This window comes from Cynocephalus volans, chromosome 5 (assembly GCF_027409185.1).
Source record: "Cynocephalus volans isolate mCynVol1 chromosome 5, mCynVol1.pri, whole genome shotgun sequence".
Taxonomy (NCBI): domain Eukaryota; kingdom Metazoa; phylum Chordata; class Mammalia; order Dermoptera; family Cynocephalidae; genus Cynocephalus; species Cynocephalus volans.
The window spans coordinates 103,880,040-103,896,636 of NC_084464.1; the positions used below are offsets into that span (position 1 = coordinate 103,880,040).

A 16,597-nucleotide genomic window follows, 5' to 3' on the forward strand; every position below is an offset into this window, starting at 1 on the left:
TTGCACAGCCAGGAGCTGACCCCATCATTTTTTTTCCAGCCTTACTAGTTGTTACACATTTCCTACTCCAGCCAAAAAAGATTTCTTAACATCCAAAAACCAAACCCCTCTACTATTTTAGGCCTATTTCCATACCCTTTTATTTATCTTTCCCCAAGGTCTCCGACTGTTCAAATTCTACTCATGCTTCAGAATCCAGCTCAACTGTCTCTTTCAAGGTGATTACACCCAGTAGCAACCAACCACTTAAAAGGAAAAAAAAAGGGGGGGGGGGGGTGACTACAATGTTGTGGACATTTTCGTATTCTTTCACTGTACCTAGTCCTGAATAGGTGGTTCAGCAAAGATCAGCCAGAATTGCCAGATCCAGCAATCTTTTTTATACTTCCTTGTCTAGTCATTGCTTTATAAAGTGCTTTACAATCCAATTTTTAATTTCCCACATTTTAATATTATTTCCCTGACAGCTCACAAACCATATGGATTCAAAAATGCTCTAAACCACACTTTGCAAGCCACTCCTGTCCACCCTACCTTTTGATTCATACTTTCTTCAAGACAAACTTATAAAGATAAGATGCATGAAAATGTCAAAACCCAAATAAATCAGGGGTTATAAATTAGAGAAGGCAAAATAAACAGGCCTTTGTTTGGCAAAATAACTTAAATACTGAAAATAACTAGTTCAATTTTGGCTGAGTCTTGCTCTGTATCTAGACTAGAGTGAAATCATTAGATCACTGTGTTCTGGGATAACTTCAAACATTCTGTCCTGGCCTTGGGAGAGACATTCAGTTACAGAGCTGATCAGGAAACTATAGGGTCTTTCTACCTAGCTGCCCACCATTTTTGAACCTCCTCCTTGTTTCTACCTACACTGTGCAAATTTTATCAGCCTCCTGAAATGGTGATTTAAAACTCAAAGTAACAGAGATATATGCCTAATACATAATGCATTTTATTGATTGTCACTCTCAATATTGACCTCTTTATTTTCAAAAATGTTTTTATTTAGAGCACATAAAATTTATTGACAAAGTTTATGCTTATCTTTCAAAATCCATGGAGGAGATAGTTGTGCCTACAGTGAGTATTTGGATATACTAAGAATAAAGGTCAAGAATACTATTTTTAAAGAATTTATAATACTTTCTCCCTAAAGCTAAGTTTAATTATTAAATTAATCTTCAGGGCAGAATCAAATTGTAAAAAGGTATGGAAATTATATTACATGTAAACTGGGAGAAATACTTAAAAATAAAAAAGAGAAAAGCTGCCACTTGTAAGACATTATCAGCATTAGAGGTAGTGAACACCATAGAGGATACATCATTTCTTTACTAAACATCTACTGTATCCCCTGCAGCATATTAGGCACCTAAGTAAAAAGACGCTGTGATCTCTGTAATCCCTGTATCAGCACGGCACTCACAGTCCGTCAGGCAGGAAACAGAGGTAAACAATTATTAAACAAAAATAAAAGTACTGTAAAAAAAAGTAGGTGATAGTCTACTGGAACTGTCTAGATCAGAAGGAATTAAGAGGACATGAATGAATGAAGCCTAAGCCATTTCATCAGAGATGAGAAGCATTTCACCAGTTGAACATAACAGGGAAAGTTATTTTAACACATGAAAGACAGAGAAATGGCAGCTCCACAGAGCCTTGGCTGGCATCAGATAGCCAGTCCCCTGCCCTGCTGCACACAGGGGTGCGGAAATCCCCTTGTCCCGGGAAACAGGGAGGCCATCACACTACTCATGTTCGTGGCAAACCTGGTACTAAAGCATTTGTAGAAGACCTGTTTCTGGGTCGGGGTTTTGTATGTAACAGAGCAGCTCCCTTGCGGCAATCTATTGAGAGTCAGTCCTCGAGACAAGGGTTTGTTAAAATTTTAAAAAAGAGAGAGAAAGAGAGAGAGAGATAGACAGACAGACAGACAGAGAGAAACAGTATGCACTGTTCAGGAAATTAAGATAGTAAACACTGTATATGTTGGAGTAAAAGTTGCATGTGATACAACAGCAAAGAGATGATAAAGTAAATTATGTCAATTCATAAAGAAGCTTTTCTTATGTGTCATTCTAAGAAATTTAGTCTAAAGGGTAAGCAGGGGATAAATATGATCTTTGCCTTTTACAAAGATCACTCTAATGACTATGAAGAAGCTGGCTGTGGCAATAAATTACTGCAGTAGTTCAAACTACAGATGGTAAATGCCTGAAACAGGGCAATGGTAAATATATAGAGAGAGGAAATTTAAGAATAGCTAAAAAGTACTTGGCAGGACATGGCCTCTGAACACAAGAAAAGGAAAGGTAAGAATCTAGGATTTCTATCAAGTTTCTATTTCAAAATGTGGATCTAGGCCTACCATTACCACACATCAAACCATAGGGTTCACTTAAACTCCATGGGCCCTGTTTCTTCACATACAAAATGATGGGATCAGACAACATGTTCCCTGATGTTTCTGCTAGCTTAAAATATGAGAGTATTTCAAAAAGTCTATGGAAAGAATGTATTATCTTTTAATTCCATTCTTCCACAAACTCTTTGAAGTACTCTTGTATCTATTACTCTGACTAATCAATATACACATGGTCTTAAACAAGTGCCTTATACTATATTATACTCTTATGAAATATAATTGTTTTTCTTTATTCTCTTGCTCTACCTTTTTAATAAAATTACATCAAAATTATCTGTGCTACAGGACAAATATAAGAGAAATCACAGGACATTTTCCCCATGAGACTAATCTTTTCAAAGTTGCTAGTTTTTAATTACATTTCCAGTATCAGCAGCATTTTCATTTAGAAACAATGGCTGACTACTATTACTAGTTTCACTAAAGCTAATCGTTATTCAGCTTAAGCACAGTATTAAAAAGTAAGTATAACAGCATTTGCCTAAATCTAACACTAAGATTTTATCTGACACAGAAATATTCTTTTCAATCACTAAATCTCAAAATAATCAATCCTTTAAACACATCAGTCAGTTGATTAGTCCCTAAGTATGAAACAAATGTTTCAACAACAGGCAAAACCACTAGGATTACATTTAATGACTGGTATTTAAAACAATATCTTTTGACTTGTGGCCTGAGATATTTAGGTAAATAGTCTAAACAGTAACTTGCTTTTAAAAAAATCTTAATTTCCACATAATTTATAAAAAGAGACAATTCAGTCATGGTACTAAACTCAATATTCCATAACTGTTTTTGCTAAGTATTCTGAGGTATTTTAATAATGGAACTAAAGAATAAGAAGGGCACTCTGTACAGTTTTTGAGAAGAACTTTAATCAGATCCAGGTGACCCCAACATCTTACAAATAAAGACAGTGAAGACCAGAAGGAATAAGATCCTAGTCAAGGTGATCTAGATGAACCCAAGCTTCTGCATTTTCACTACTATTTTCCAAAGAACCCAAAATGCCTCTATATGTTTAAAATACACAGTGTAATTCTATGCCAAAAGCTATCACAACTCTCATCAAAGTATGCTCTACTTCCCCTGGGCCTAAGAAAATTCAATTTGTATTAAAGCTCTTGAACTTCTGAAGATGCAAAACATGACATTTATCTTATATTTTCACAACTTAAAACAATGAGGACTTCAATTCAATATTACACTAAATTTCACACCAAAGATAGTTAAATGATGTATCAAAAAAAAGTCAAAATATCTGAAGAAAAAATTTAAATATTTGATGATCATAAATAAGAAGTGTTTAAGTTTACGTGCTATAACAGAAACACCCTTCAAAGTTGGTGAAAAGAACAGAATTGCCAACCAGCATATGGTAACATAAGGATCTAAATTTTCCCTTGGGATGAAGTGTTGAACAAGAAAAATAAGATCCTCTTCTCATGAAACTTGTATCCTAGTGGCAATAAACAAAAAAGCAAAATACCAAATAATGATAAATATTATGGAGAAAATGTTATGGAGGCTTATAAGATAAAAAGTGACTGGGTAACAACTTGAGCTTTGGTGGTCACGGAAGGCTTCATTAGGGACATAATTTTTAGCTGAGTTTCGAATGACATGAAAAAATCTACCAGCACTAAGATTAGAACACAAGAACATTCCCAGCACAGGGAGCAGCATGTGCAAAGACCCCAAAACAGGCACCCGGGTCGGTGAGTTTGACGAAGAGAAAGCCATGCATCTGAAGCACAGTTGGTGAGGGCAAGGATGGTATTGAGGTCAGAGAGAAAGGCCAGGCCAGATCACATACAGCCAGAATATGAGTTTGGACTTCTTGTAGGTCCAGAACTTCTGAATTTGGAAAATTTACAACTAAAGTAGTGTTAATTATTCTTTTTAGTTGTCAGAGTTTGGAATAATATGATGAATTTCAATGTACAAATTCAGGTGCTTTACCAGAGTCATTTGTTTTGTTTCATTTAGTTTTGTTTTTAACCTTGGGAAAGTAACCTGCATTAAGTATACAGTATTATAATTTTAAATTATAACTTCCTTCAAATATAATCAATTGATGAAAATGGTGTGAAATAAGAATTGAAGCAAAGTACAGCTTAATTGCTGCCACTTACTGTGTGCTAGGTGAGCATCTACAATAAGAAATTGAGCTACATGGCTTTTAAGGTTCCTTGGAGCTACATTAAATTTTTAATTTACCTTATCCTTATTTCAATTAAGACAATGGTTTGCAAACCCTAAATTCCTAAAAATCCCTCACGCTTGATTGTTTTAATTACAAATTACTTCTCCCCCTACTCCACACCCCAACCACTCTATCCCAAGCTCCTTGATAGATAAGACTATCTTTCACAATTATGAATAGTTGCCTGGAAATTTTAACCTTTCACTACATGGTATAAGTTTATAAGAAATCTACATTTGAACCTGGTTCTTAAAAAAAAAAAAAAAAAAAACGAAACATAAAACTATACCTATTTGTTTTGCAGCATGTAATATATCCTTTAAGTCTTCATTTACACTTTGCATTTTACTCTTCTCCAGGTTTTCATTCAAAAATTTTACTATCTTCTTCCATGTCAGGTCCAAATCTAACATTTGTTCATGAAGTTTGGATCGCTTTATCTGAAACAGAGAGCATAATATAGGGAAATATTGGTGAAAGTTTTTTTTTTTTTTTTCAAATCCATCTCTTATTGCATACATTTTGCATTATTTTATATAACATGCACTAGACACAAGAATTCAAAGTTCCCCACATGTATGTATAATAAAAAATAATAATAATAAAAATAAAAAATTAAAAGAATTCAAAGTTGTATTTATTTACACCCAAATTGACTGCTCTCAAAAGCAGCTTTATTTAAATGTGATTTCTCAAAGTCTGATTTTTTTCAAAGATAGGTTTAATAAAAGTTTTTTTTTTTCAATTTTAATTACAATGCATACTCATTATGGAATTATTTTCATACAGCAAAATAAAATACAAAGCAAAGGAAAAAGTTCAACATCAAGACAGCAACAATTGGTAACATCCCACATACCTCCTTCTATTATTCTGATTGTTTTTAACATAGCTTAGGCTACAGTATATTTAAATAAGAGCTTTATGTCATGCTTTTTGATAAAAGGCGTTTAAAGAAAACTAGATTCCCATGATGGGTTCAATATATTCAAGTAACATTGCTTTCCTAAGTATAATCCCAGCACAGATTATGCATTTGGGAGATTCTTTCCTATAAACACTCTTTCTTAACACAATAAATCTTTTCATTCTCAAGAAATGACCATATAAAGAAATAAAAATTTTCTCTCAGACTACTGGGTTTGATCCATGGATAAAACTCACAAAGCCTTCTAACCAAATAAAATAGTAGTAGGTCAGGTAGAAAATTGTAATTTTACTTTTTGGTTATACTGATGATAATGCATAATTCACCATTACCTTCTTGCCTCAGTTTTCTAATTTAAAATGGGACTAGTCAATGTGGTATTAATGGGGAGGAGAATGGGCAAAGGCAAAGGTAGAGATGAAATAAGATAGGTCATAAAATAAATTAAGTTGTTACAGTGAGGTCACAGCTACATAAAGATTCATTCATCTTACTTTTCTCTCTACTTTCATATATGTTGGACATTTTCTGAGATAAAAAATTACATTACAATAAGGCTCATTATATATGCCACTTTCTTTCCTCAGGAAAAAAAAAAGTTTAAAAGCCTACAAGAATAAATGAAATGGGATAAGCATGTAGTCCTTACACACTTCTAAATTTAAAATTTTCTGTTGTGTCCCTAAGATAGAATAACTTGCGAAGGGCCTTGGGAAGATGAGGACAGGAAATAATTCAAATTTAAGATAGCAATATTGAATAACTATATAGAATATTCCTTATTTTAATTGTGAAAAATGTAAAACAGCACCACTCTAAAGAAGGTGAATTGTTTTGTATCGAAGAAAATTCCATATCATTAGACAAAAAAATCCTATCAAAGGACTGTTACAAATCTGCTTTCTACTGTTAAACTTTAGGTGAAGCTACATAAAAGCTTTTAGCAATAAAATTCCAACCTACTAGGAAACGATGTTATTATTCTACAGTAAAGTCAAAAAAGGATTCAGCAATTAACATAAATTTTGTTTTTTAAAAAACAGGATAAGGCCAGTTCCTTCTTATACTACATTACATGGCTCGTTTCTTCCCATGTACAGTTCATATTCTTTCAGGCGTATAAAGTTCACAACATTATGGCTAAGCCTTTAAAACATTTACCCTTTCCTAGTGAAAAGTTAATCCATTATTTATGTATTTAAATGTTTCCATAGGTTTCATTCATAATATAAAGCTTTTTATTAATATTTTAATTTTTACAAATTTCAGCAACTTAAAGATAATTTCAAAGATATCCAAAATACATAAAAATGGTATGAATGGCTATAGCTTTTGTTCTTTTCTCATACCTTTTAAAACAGAAGATGCATATACCATAAAATCACATTCAGGAAGAAACTACAGTAATTTAAAGATTAAAAATAAAGAAATTCATCACAGTAATGGAAACATGCATTTACCAGCTGATCAGAATCCGTATGTTATCAGCTGAATTGTGTCCCTTCAAAATTCATATGTTGCAGCTCTAACTCTCAGTACCTCAGAATGTGACTGTACTTGAAGACAGGGCCTTCAAAGAGATGATTAAGTTAAGTCATTAGGGTGGGCCCTAATGACATCTGACTGGTATCCTTATAAGACAACAAAAGTTAGATACACAAAGAGACACAAGGAATGTGCTCCTACAGAGGAAAGACCATGTGAGGACAAAGCAAGACGGCTGCCATCATTTGCCAGCCAAAGAGAGAAGCCTCAGAAGAAGGCAAGCCTGTCAATACCTTCATCTTGGACTTCTAGCTACAGACCTGTGAGAAGATAGTTTTTTTGTCATTTAAGCCACCCAATCTATGGTATTTTGTGTTATTCTGTGCAAACTAATATACCACATCCGGGACATTTCTAAGAATCTTTCCTCTAAATATTTTATAACTACACATCTAGAATTTTCTGGAAGTCTTGATATCATATACTTTTATTTTTTCTATAGTATTAAGTTTGTAACTATACATTATTTATTTTAAACCTTTATAAGACTTATATAAGTTTAACCATCAGAAGAAATTCTTTGCCAAACCATATGCCCTACTTTGTGGTTTAGAAAATGCAGTCATTGGGACCTATATAGGAAAGTGACTGAAGATGTTCCCTCAATAAGACAAAAGTGATGCTCCAAATGATAAACAGTTTGTACTGGTGCAATCTAACTACATTATCCTTGCAGTAAGGGTATGATTCGCACTGTTTATTTTAAAATTGACTCATATAAGGAAACTTTTCCATACCATAATTACTACTAAAGCAGGGGTCAGCCTTTACTATGAAAGTCAAAACAGAGTCTAGAGTGCATATAAACTTTTGTCTCTTCTAAAATTTATTTCTGAAGTTTTAGTCATAAAGTGGCTTTTTAAAAAAAAGTATTTTTTAAACCTTAAATGCCTCACTTACCAATAAAAACAAGTCAATTATGAGACCAACTACTAAGTTCAAGAGATTAACATTCAGATTTTCCAGGTATAGATATTATTTCTGTCCGTTTGATAGGAATTTTACCAGAAACCTAAAAACTTAGATGATCCAAAGGTAAAGTACAGATTACATTACAAAATTAATTGCAGCACGGACCTTAGCAACAGAAAAATTAACAAAAGATTCATTACTGCAGTTCTGATTATTCCCTTTGACAATAAAGCTATGGGTGCTTAATATTAAGTATTCCCATAGGAGACATCAGTATAACCATTCTCTTCTTGGTCTCATACCAAACAAGACAAAATTTCCATTTTAAGCACATAGAGAACTGAGAAAAAGAATGTTAAATATTTGCCCATACTCTATGTTTATAATGTTTTTCATCTAAAAAATTTACCTTTAAGTCAGCCACTTCTTCATTATAATTATCTTGCTTGGTGACATTTGAAAAGGAGCGCAAGGCTCCTGTGAGACGAGGTAAGGCCATCTATTTTTCAATCAGTGATCCATACAACAAGAAACGTGAAACTGAGACAAAACAGTATGATATTTATCTGTTTGGAGGAGGTGAGAGGTAATCAAACTCAACAAACTGACCTGTGCAAGAGAAAAAACAAATCAATTAGTTAAAAAAGCAATTGCTACCAATGCTGAAAATTCTCCTAACAAATTTTCTACCCATGAAGCTTTTTTCATAATGCATTGGCTATGGTTAGAGAAAGAATACAGAAACAAAGAGACACTTTGTTTCAGGGTACTACTATAACATTCCCTCCAAACTAGTTCTATAGATTCCCAAGTACAGGCCTCAAATACTATGTTACTACTGCCAATAATATTGAGAGATGAAAGAACTTGCCCATTTTGTCCCTAGCTTTGTTTTATGCTCACTGATTTCACATTACACAATTTTCCAATGTGCCTTGGATTGAAAGTCCCCCCAAAACTTAAGCTCCACTGTACTTGTTGAGGGTGGGAAATCCTACTATAATAATTGAAAAATGGAGCCTTGAAGAGGTGATTAGATTGTGAGGACTATACCCTCATTCTTGGAATAACGGGAATGGTTCTGGCGGCTTTAAAGAGAGCACATGAGAGTCAGTCTCTCTCTCGCTCTCGCTTGCTCACCCTCTCTCTCTCTTTCTCTCTCTCTCTCTCTGCTCTGCCATTCTGCCATGTGAGACCCTGCAACACTATCCATTGTCACCACCAGCATGGCCTTCATCAGATGTGTTCCCTGGACTTTGGACTTCCCAGACTCCAAAACTATAAGTAATAAATTTAATTTTCTTACAAATTATCCAGTTCCAGGTATTTTGTTATAAGCAACAGAAATGGACTAATACACAGTGGCTCCCTCTGCTTGGAATGCTCTTCCCCCTGACGTTCATGTAGCCATTTTGACATGCATATCTTGGCTTAAAAGATATTTCCTAAAACAGGGCCTTTCCTCGCCACCCTATCTAAAACAGGGCAGCTATCAGTTACTGTCTATCAAAGCACAAAATTGTAATTCTCTTTACAGCACTAACTAATATTTGACATTTTCTTATTTACTAATTTATGTGTTGTCTTGACCCACAAAAAGTAAGCTTCACAACAAAAAAGACTTTTATTTTACTGATCTCCCCTAGTGAATAGAACAGTACTTGAATATTTTTGGCACTCGACAATTATCTGTTAAGTGAATTAAAGGAAGAAAAATGGAGAAAAGGAGACAATGGTAACAGGTAGAATGGAGAACAGGGGAGGAAATAATTAAAGCCACTAGTGAGGAGGAGAACTCCAAAAGAAAGAGAAAAGTCAGACGGCCTGGTCTAATCTCCTAGTTAACATGTTGACAACTAAACAACTAATCTCCAGGCAAACAGACTAATAAAATTATTACTAGGAGAGTCCTTATCTATAGAATACTCTTAGAGGACTGTGCTGGTTTAAGAGTGCTTATTATAACAAAACTACTATCTATAGATTTATAAGGCATAGCTCCCTGGAGAATGTCACATAAGCTATACAAGCCTTTAAAGTAGTTCTTAGCTAGGGATGATTTTGCCCTCCTCACCAACCCCTCTTCACCCCCACCCACATGGGACATTTGGCAATATCTGGAGACATTTTGAGTAGTCACAACTGGAAAGGTACTATCTAGAGATATTTTGGGTTGTCACAAATGAAAGGGACGTGAAGGTGGACTACTTCTGCCTCTGGTGGGTAGAGACCAGTGATGCTACTAAACATGCACAGAATAGCCTCCCCACAACAGAGAACTGTCTAACCCAAGATGTCCAACATGGGAAGGAAAGAACTGGAGGAGAGGGTGCATAAAAATGTCTCTGATCACTCCCTGCTCCTACGGTTCCTCTTGATTGATATATACCTGTTTGGGAAAGTTTTGATCATGGGCCATCAACTGAGATATACAGTTTTGGATTTTCTATCAGAGGTCTGAGCTGGAAATACATAATTTAGTGTTATCAATACTTCATTGTAATTAAAACCATGCATGAACATAATATTCCTTTAAGTCACATATACATAAACCTGTGGACCTCTTCCTAAGAAAACAGACAGACACACATATAAACAACATTTTGCAGTTCATTTCAAAAGTTGCATGAATGCCCAGAAATCCATTCATGCATTCCACCCCTAAAAGCCTCTTAAGACTAGACAGTAGAGGACCAAGGACAGAGTCCTAAGAAAGAAATCAGCAAAGGAGTTGTCATAAGGAGAGAGGGATATCACATGACAAAAGAAAGTTTCAAATGCTAAGCTACTGTACTTGCCACTCTAAGGTCCTAGGTGAGTTTAGCACAAATACTTTCAAAAGAATGGTGGGAGAAGGCAAATATCAACGGGCTGACGATAAATGGAAAAGGAGAAAATGAGGGGAAAAAAATGGGTACATGCTATTCTTTCAAGGAACCAAGCTGAGAAGAAAAGGAGAAAAAGCAGTAGATAGTGAAATAATGGGGTTAAGAGTTTCTGAAAATGCAGGATAGAGCAGAGCACATTTCTATAATCAGGAGAGAGCGAGTAGAGAGAGAGTTTCGAAAGTTTGAGTCATCAGGAGAAAGACTATGACTGATAGAGTAGGATCCCTGAGAGTGAGGAGAGAATGGGAACAAAAGCATAGGTCTACAGAGATGTGGATGCGAGAGGGAGCACGGAGGGAAGGGTGAGTGGAAATGCAGGTATGTCTGCAACAAGGTTAAGCAGGAGGTGAATGCGGAGACAAAGATGTAGTAAAAGGGAGCTCCACCAAAACGACTCCTGTTTTCTTTGAGATATGGTGAGACTGTTCAAAAAGGTGATGAGATGGGATTTTTTAAAACAGAGGCAACAGTTTAACCTTTCCACCAACAATAAGAAAGAAAATTGATGAACAAACCAGAAACAAATTTTTTCAGGTAGCAGTGGCTTATTGCAGAAATCATAAATTTACAATGGCATCTGGCATAGAAACAAAGGTTGGTATGATCCAGGGTTAAGGTTTTATAACACAGGGTCAGGAAGACAATGAAGCCTAAAAGATGACAGTGATTAAGTGCTGGATATGAGATGCAGACTAAAGGAAAAGATGTTCAACTAGGAGGTCTTAAAGACAAGTCGGAATGTTCATGATTAAAATTTGTTTATAAGACCACTGTGAACACACATTTAAATTAACTGGCCTACATAGCAATTGTTACCTCAGTAATTTTTATTCCACATTTAGTATGGTCTACTAAATGACAAATGTATAAATGAAAAATTTATTTAACAATAAATATAAAAAACCTCAGGACAGATATAATCTCTAAATGATCAAACCCTTAAAGCCAATTTTTGTTGGCCAAAAGTGATTATATGAACAAATCTTTAAATTGTTGATTGGAAATATGTACAAATAAAAAGAAAAGGTCTTGAAAAAGTAATTGCCCTTTGGCAAATAGTGCTGGGAAAACTGGATATCCATGTGTAGAAGAATGAAACTAGACCCATACATCTTGCCATGTACCAAAATCAATTCAAAATGGATTAAAGGCTTAAATATAAGACCTGAAACTATAAAACTCCTAGAAGAATACATAGGGGAAACACTTCAGGATGTAGGACTGGGCAAAGACTTTATGGATAAGACCCCAAAAGCACAGGCAGCAAAAGAAAAAATAAATGAATGGAATATCAAACTAAAAAGCTTCTGCACAGCAAAGGAAACAATCAACAGAGCAAAAAGACAACCTACTGAATGGGACAAAATATTTGCAAACCACACATCTGACAAGGGATTAATACCCAGAATATACAAGGAACTCAAACGACTTAGTAAAAGGACCGAATAATCAATTAAGTGATTAAAAAATGGGCAAAGGAGCTGAATAGACATTTTTCAAAGGAAGATATACAAATGGCCAACAGGTATATGAAAAAATGCTCAAAATCATTAATCATCAGGGAAATGCAAATCAAAATCACACTGAGATATCATCTCACTCCAGTTAGACTGGCTGTTATCAAAAAGACAAAGAATAATAAATGCAGGCAAGGATGTAGAGAAAGGAGAACCTTTATATACCATTGGTGGGAATGTAAATTAGTACAGCCATTATGGAAAACAGGATAGAGGTTTCTCAAACAACTATAGATGGATCTACCACACAATCCAGCAGTCCCATTACTGCTTACATGCTCAAAGGAATGGAAATCATCATATCAAAGGGATACCTGTATTCTCATGTTTATGGCAGCTCTATTTACAATAACCAAGAGTTAGAACCAATGTAAATGTCCATTGACAGACAAGTGGATAAGGAAATACATAATGGAATACTACTCAGCCATAAAAAAGAATGAAATTTTGTCATTTGCAGAAACATGAATGAGCTTGGAGAAAATTATATTAAGTGAAATAAGCCAGGCACAGGAGGAATACTGCATGCTCTCACTCATAAGTGGGAGGAAAGAAGGAAAAAAGAGAGAGAGACAAGAGCAGAGGAGGGAGGAAGGAAAGAAGGAAGGAGACAATAACAATAATGTGTTGAACTTACAGAGAGAGAGAACAGGTCTGTGGTCGCTGCAGGTGGGAAGGGGAGAGACAGATTGGTTGATGGACACAGGGAGCAACTGCATTTTGTGATGATGAGTACGTTTACTGTCCTAATTTGGTCATCACATATTGTACACAAACAACAGTGGAAGAACTCTGTACCCCACAAATATGTATAACCAATTATGTTTCAATTGAAAAAAAAAAAATTGTCCTTTTTATTGTTCCAAATAGGGAGGGAAAAAAAAATCTAACAGCAGAGTATTTCTCTTTGTGAAATGAATCTAACAAATAATCAGTGAGCTAGAATTCCAGTACACACTATTCTGAAGTACCATATAGAAAATTGTAAGATTTATTCTTCATATGCCAAACCTGTGTCTGAACTCAATAGAGCATCTGGCCAGTTCCTAACAACTTTAGAAAAGTATAGTTACTGTATTTTTCATTATAAACAAGAAAATCTCCACAACAGCCAACTATATTTCCTAATGAGTATAAAGCCAGCAATCAGTTGTGTTCAATCATGGATAATGGAGAATTATTGGGGGATGGGGGGGTGGGAATCAAAGTGACATTGTGCAGGTAAGGGATAAACACACTGGAATGATGAAGTAGGTTGTAAATCGAGTAAATTAAGTAGAATTTAAGATCTGAATACTTAAAAACAGAATTTTGTACCCACAAACCACACTTTGAAAAAACAAATTAGAATTTTTATATTTCAGTTCACCGTTTAAAAATTCAAGTGTGATACAGTTAACACTGTAAACATCAGAATTCAGAAAACAGCCTTAATAGACACATTATATATATATATATAATCCTCTATTATGCCATTTCATAAGGGGGTGATTTTTCATGGTCAATTCTAGATAGAATTTTAATCTTTTATTCCTTACTTGTACCTTACTGCCATCAATAGGTTAATAGAGTGGAGTCAATTCACAGGTACATTTAACTTAATTGAATCTATCACATGCAGTAGGCAAAAAAACCCCCAAAAAACACACAAAAAAACCCCCAAACAAACACAGACAAAACAATAATACTAGAGATCCTGCCCATCATTTCACATCATGAATACCTGCTCCAAACCAAATGAGGGATGGGCAACAAGAATCTGTCACTCCTTCAGTCTGTTTAAATTACCACCTGCATCTTAAAATTGTGAACATCTTGCTGCATTGCATGGCTCCAGTTTTCAACACTTGTTCCTTTTTAAAAACACACACAAGGTGTCCATTAAACACAAGCCAACTTATTCACCTGGAGTTCATCGGAAGAAACTCTGATATGTTCCAAATCTGGAGAGAAAAACATGGTTGTGTAGAACATACTGAGACAGTATGTTGTACGAACCTAATGTACTCCTAAGAAATTTTTCAAGGGTAATTTTAACTATACATAATTTCTACCTGACATGTTAACTTTAGATCCTAATTCATTCTTAAGAAGCAAATACTCTGGAATAGTTCCCAATCAAATTAGGAAAAATATCTGAAGCATGAAAAATAAAGTACAGCAAAGATAATTAAACACATACATATATGCTTTTCATATATAATAGTTTATTAAAAACAACTGTTGGGGAATTGTAGAAAAGTATAACTTTAGTATACGCAGTTTTATAACAAATGCTTGCTAAAAACATTTTAAGTAAAGCAGCTTCTAAGGGGCCGTACAAAGGTCAGGCGGGCCCGATCACACTAAACATTCCAGGGAGGGAATGACCCCCACCCGGTTCCAGGAACTGACTAGTTACTTATCTAAAAGCCACCTGGCCAGACCCCGGGGAAGATAAATGATTGAGAAATGCGCTGTTCCTTATCGGGGAGCCAGCCAGCCTGCTAAAGCCTACCTGTAAATCTCAAGGCACCACAGATCTATCAGGGTACCAGCCTGCTAAAGCCTACCCATAAATCTAAAGGTGCCACAGATAACCAACAACTCATCCTGTCACAAAGATCTGTTCAGAAAACTGTATAAAAGGTGCTTATACTGTAAACTTGGGGTCACTTCTGTCCAGGAGACAAGGTGACCCCAGCATGCTGGAATAAAGTCCCTCTTGCTTAATTGCATCGGTCTTAGTCTCATGGTCTTTGTGAAGTGAGCCATCCCAGCCTGTGGGATTTGTGCATGGTGCACGGATCTTACATTTTGGGGGGCTCGTCCGGGATCAAGCTCGCTCTCTCCAGGACCAGAGACTAGAGAACAGAGGATTGCTCGAGCAGCAGGTACCACGGTTGTCTCTGTCTGTCTGCTGTGTCTAAGAGTCTTCTTGTTGTTTACTGTAATCTGGTTTCGGATTTTCTGAGGCTCTGAGGCGGAGCCATCAGTCTGTAGTGGTCATAGTAGCGGATAGATGTACCGACACGTCCCGGCCACAGGAATCCTGGAGGACGCTCCAGATTCCTCTGTGGGAGACGAACAAGTTCGGCTCCACAGAAGATCTCTAGGAAGGAGACCCCACCTGATTTCTCTGATAATCTGGTTGTGGCGCCCATGGCAGGGGCGTGTCAGTGTTTTGTTTTTTGTTTGTCTGGTTGCGTGTGTGTGGGGACTGACAATTTTCTGGGGCGACATGGGGCAGACTGTCTCAACCTCTTTAAGTCTGACTCTAAAATACTGGACTGATGGAAAGGACAGAGCTAATAATTTGTCTGTGCAGGTTAGAAGGAATAAATGGGCCACACTGTGTTCTTCGGAGTGGCCAGCTTTCCAACTCAGCTGGCCCGTTGAAGGTTCCTTCTCTCCACCATTGATTATAGCAGTAAAAAGGAGAATTTTCAGTTCTGAAGGTCACCCAGACCAGATACCTTATATCATTGTCTGGGAAGATCTAGTCACAGATCCTCCTCCGTGGGTCCATCCCTTTGTTCCCTTAACAGGTCCAACGGCTGTATTTGCTCTCCGAGAAATAAAAAAGAAACCGGAGGTCCTGCCGTCTGCCAACCCGGACTGGCTTCTTTCTGATCCTCCTCCCCCTCCCTATCCTCCTTCTCTCCGATCACAGGCAGCCCGGCCGTCAGCTCCACCAGAGGACCCACCAGAAAATGAATCTGAGGGAAGGCCTGCTCAAGGGACATGCAGTAAATGAGTGGCCTCTCCAGAGGCAATCCATATCTTCCCCCTGCGGGCTTATGGCCCTCCTGATGAAGAGGGCAACCAGCCCTTATAGTACTGGCCTTTCTCCTCTACTGATCTTTACAACTGGAAAACTCAAAATCCCCCTTTCTCTGAAAACCCCTAAAGTCTCACTAACCTTGTAGAATCCCTCCTCTTTACTCATCAGCCCACTTGGGATGACTGTCAGCAGCTCCTCCAGGTCCTGTTCACTACCAAGGAGAAACAACGGATCCTCCTGGAGGCTCGAAAGAACGTTGCAGGAGCCGATGGGCGACCTACCCTCCTCCCCGATATCATAGACGCAGGGTTCCCGTTGACCAGACCTAACTGAGATTTTAACTCGGCAGAAGGTAGGGAGCACCTGAAGGTCTATCGCCAGGCTCTAATGGCAGGTCTCCGAGG

General features: G+C 36.5%; 1 protein-coding gene across 4 annotated transcripts in view; it reads right to left on the reverse strand.

The window, feature by feature from the left end:
* ASCC3 (activating signal cointegrator 1 complex subunit 3) overlaps positions 1-16,597 on the reverse strand; it is a 393,541-nt gene that overhangs the window by 361,061 nt on the left and 15,883 nt on the right. For 3 of the 4 annotated variants that reach the window (XM_063096828.1, XM_063096829.1, XM_063096826.1), the window contains exons 2-3: positions 8,435-8,634; positions 4,930-5,080 (exon numbers count right to left, since the gene is read on the reverse strand). In XM_063096828.1, coding sequence (XP_062952898.1) covers positions 4,930-5,080; positions 8,435-8,524 — 241 coding nt within the window. In that variant the 5' untranslated portion in view covers positions 8,525-8,634. Of the gene's footprint in view, positions 1-4,929; positions 5,081-7,028; positions 7,111-8,434; positions 8,635-16,597 lie in introns of those variants that run through there. The other variant, XM_063096827.1, reaches the window with a different exon arrangement.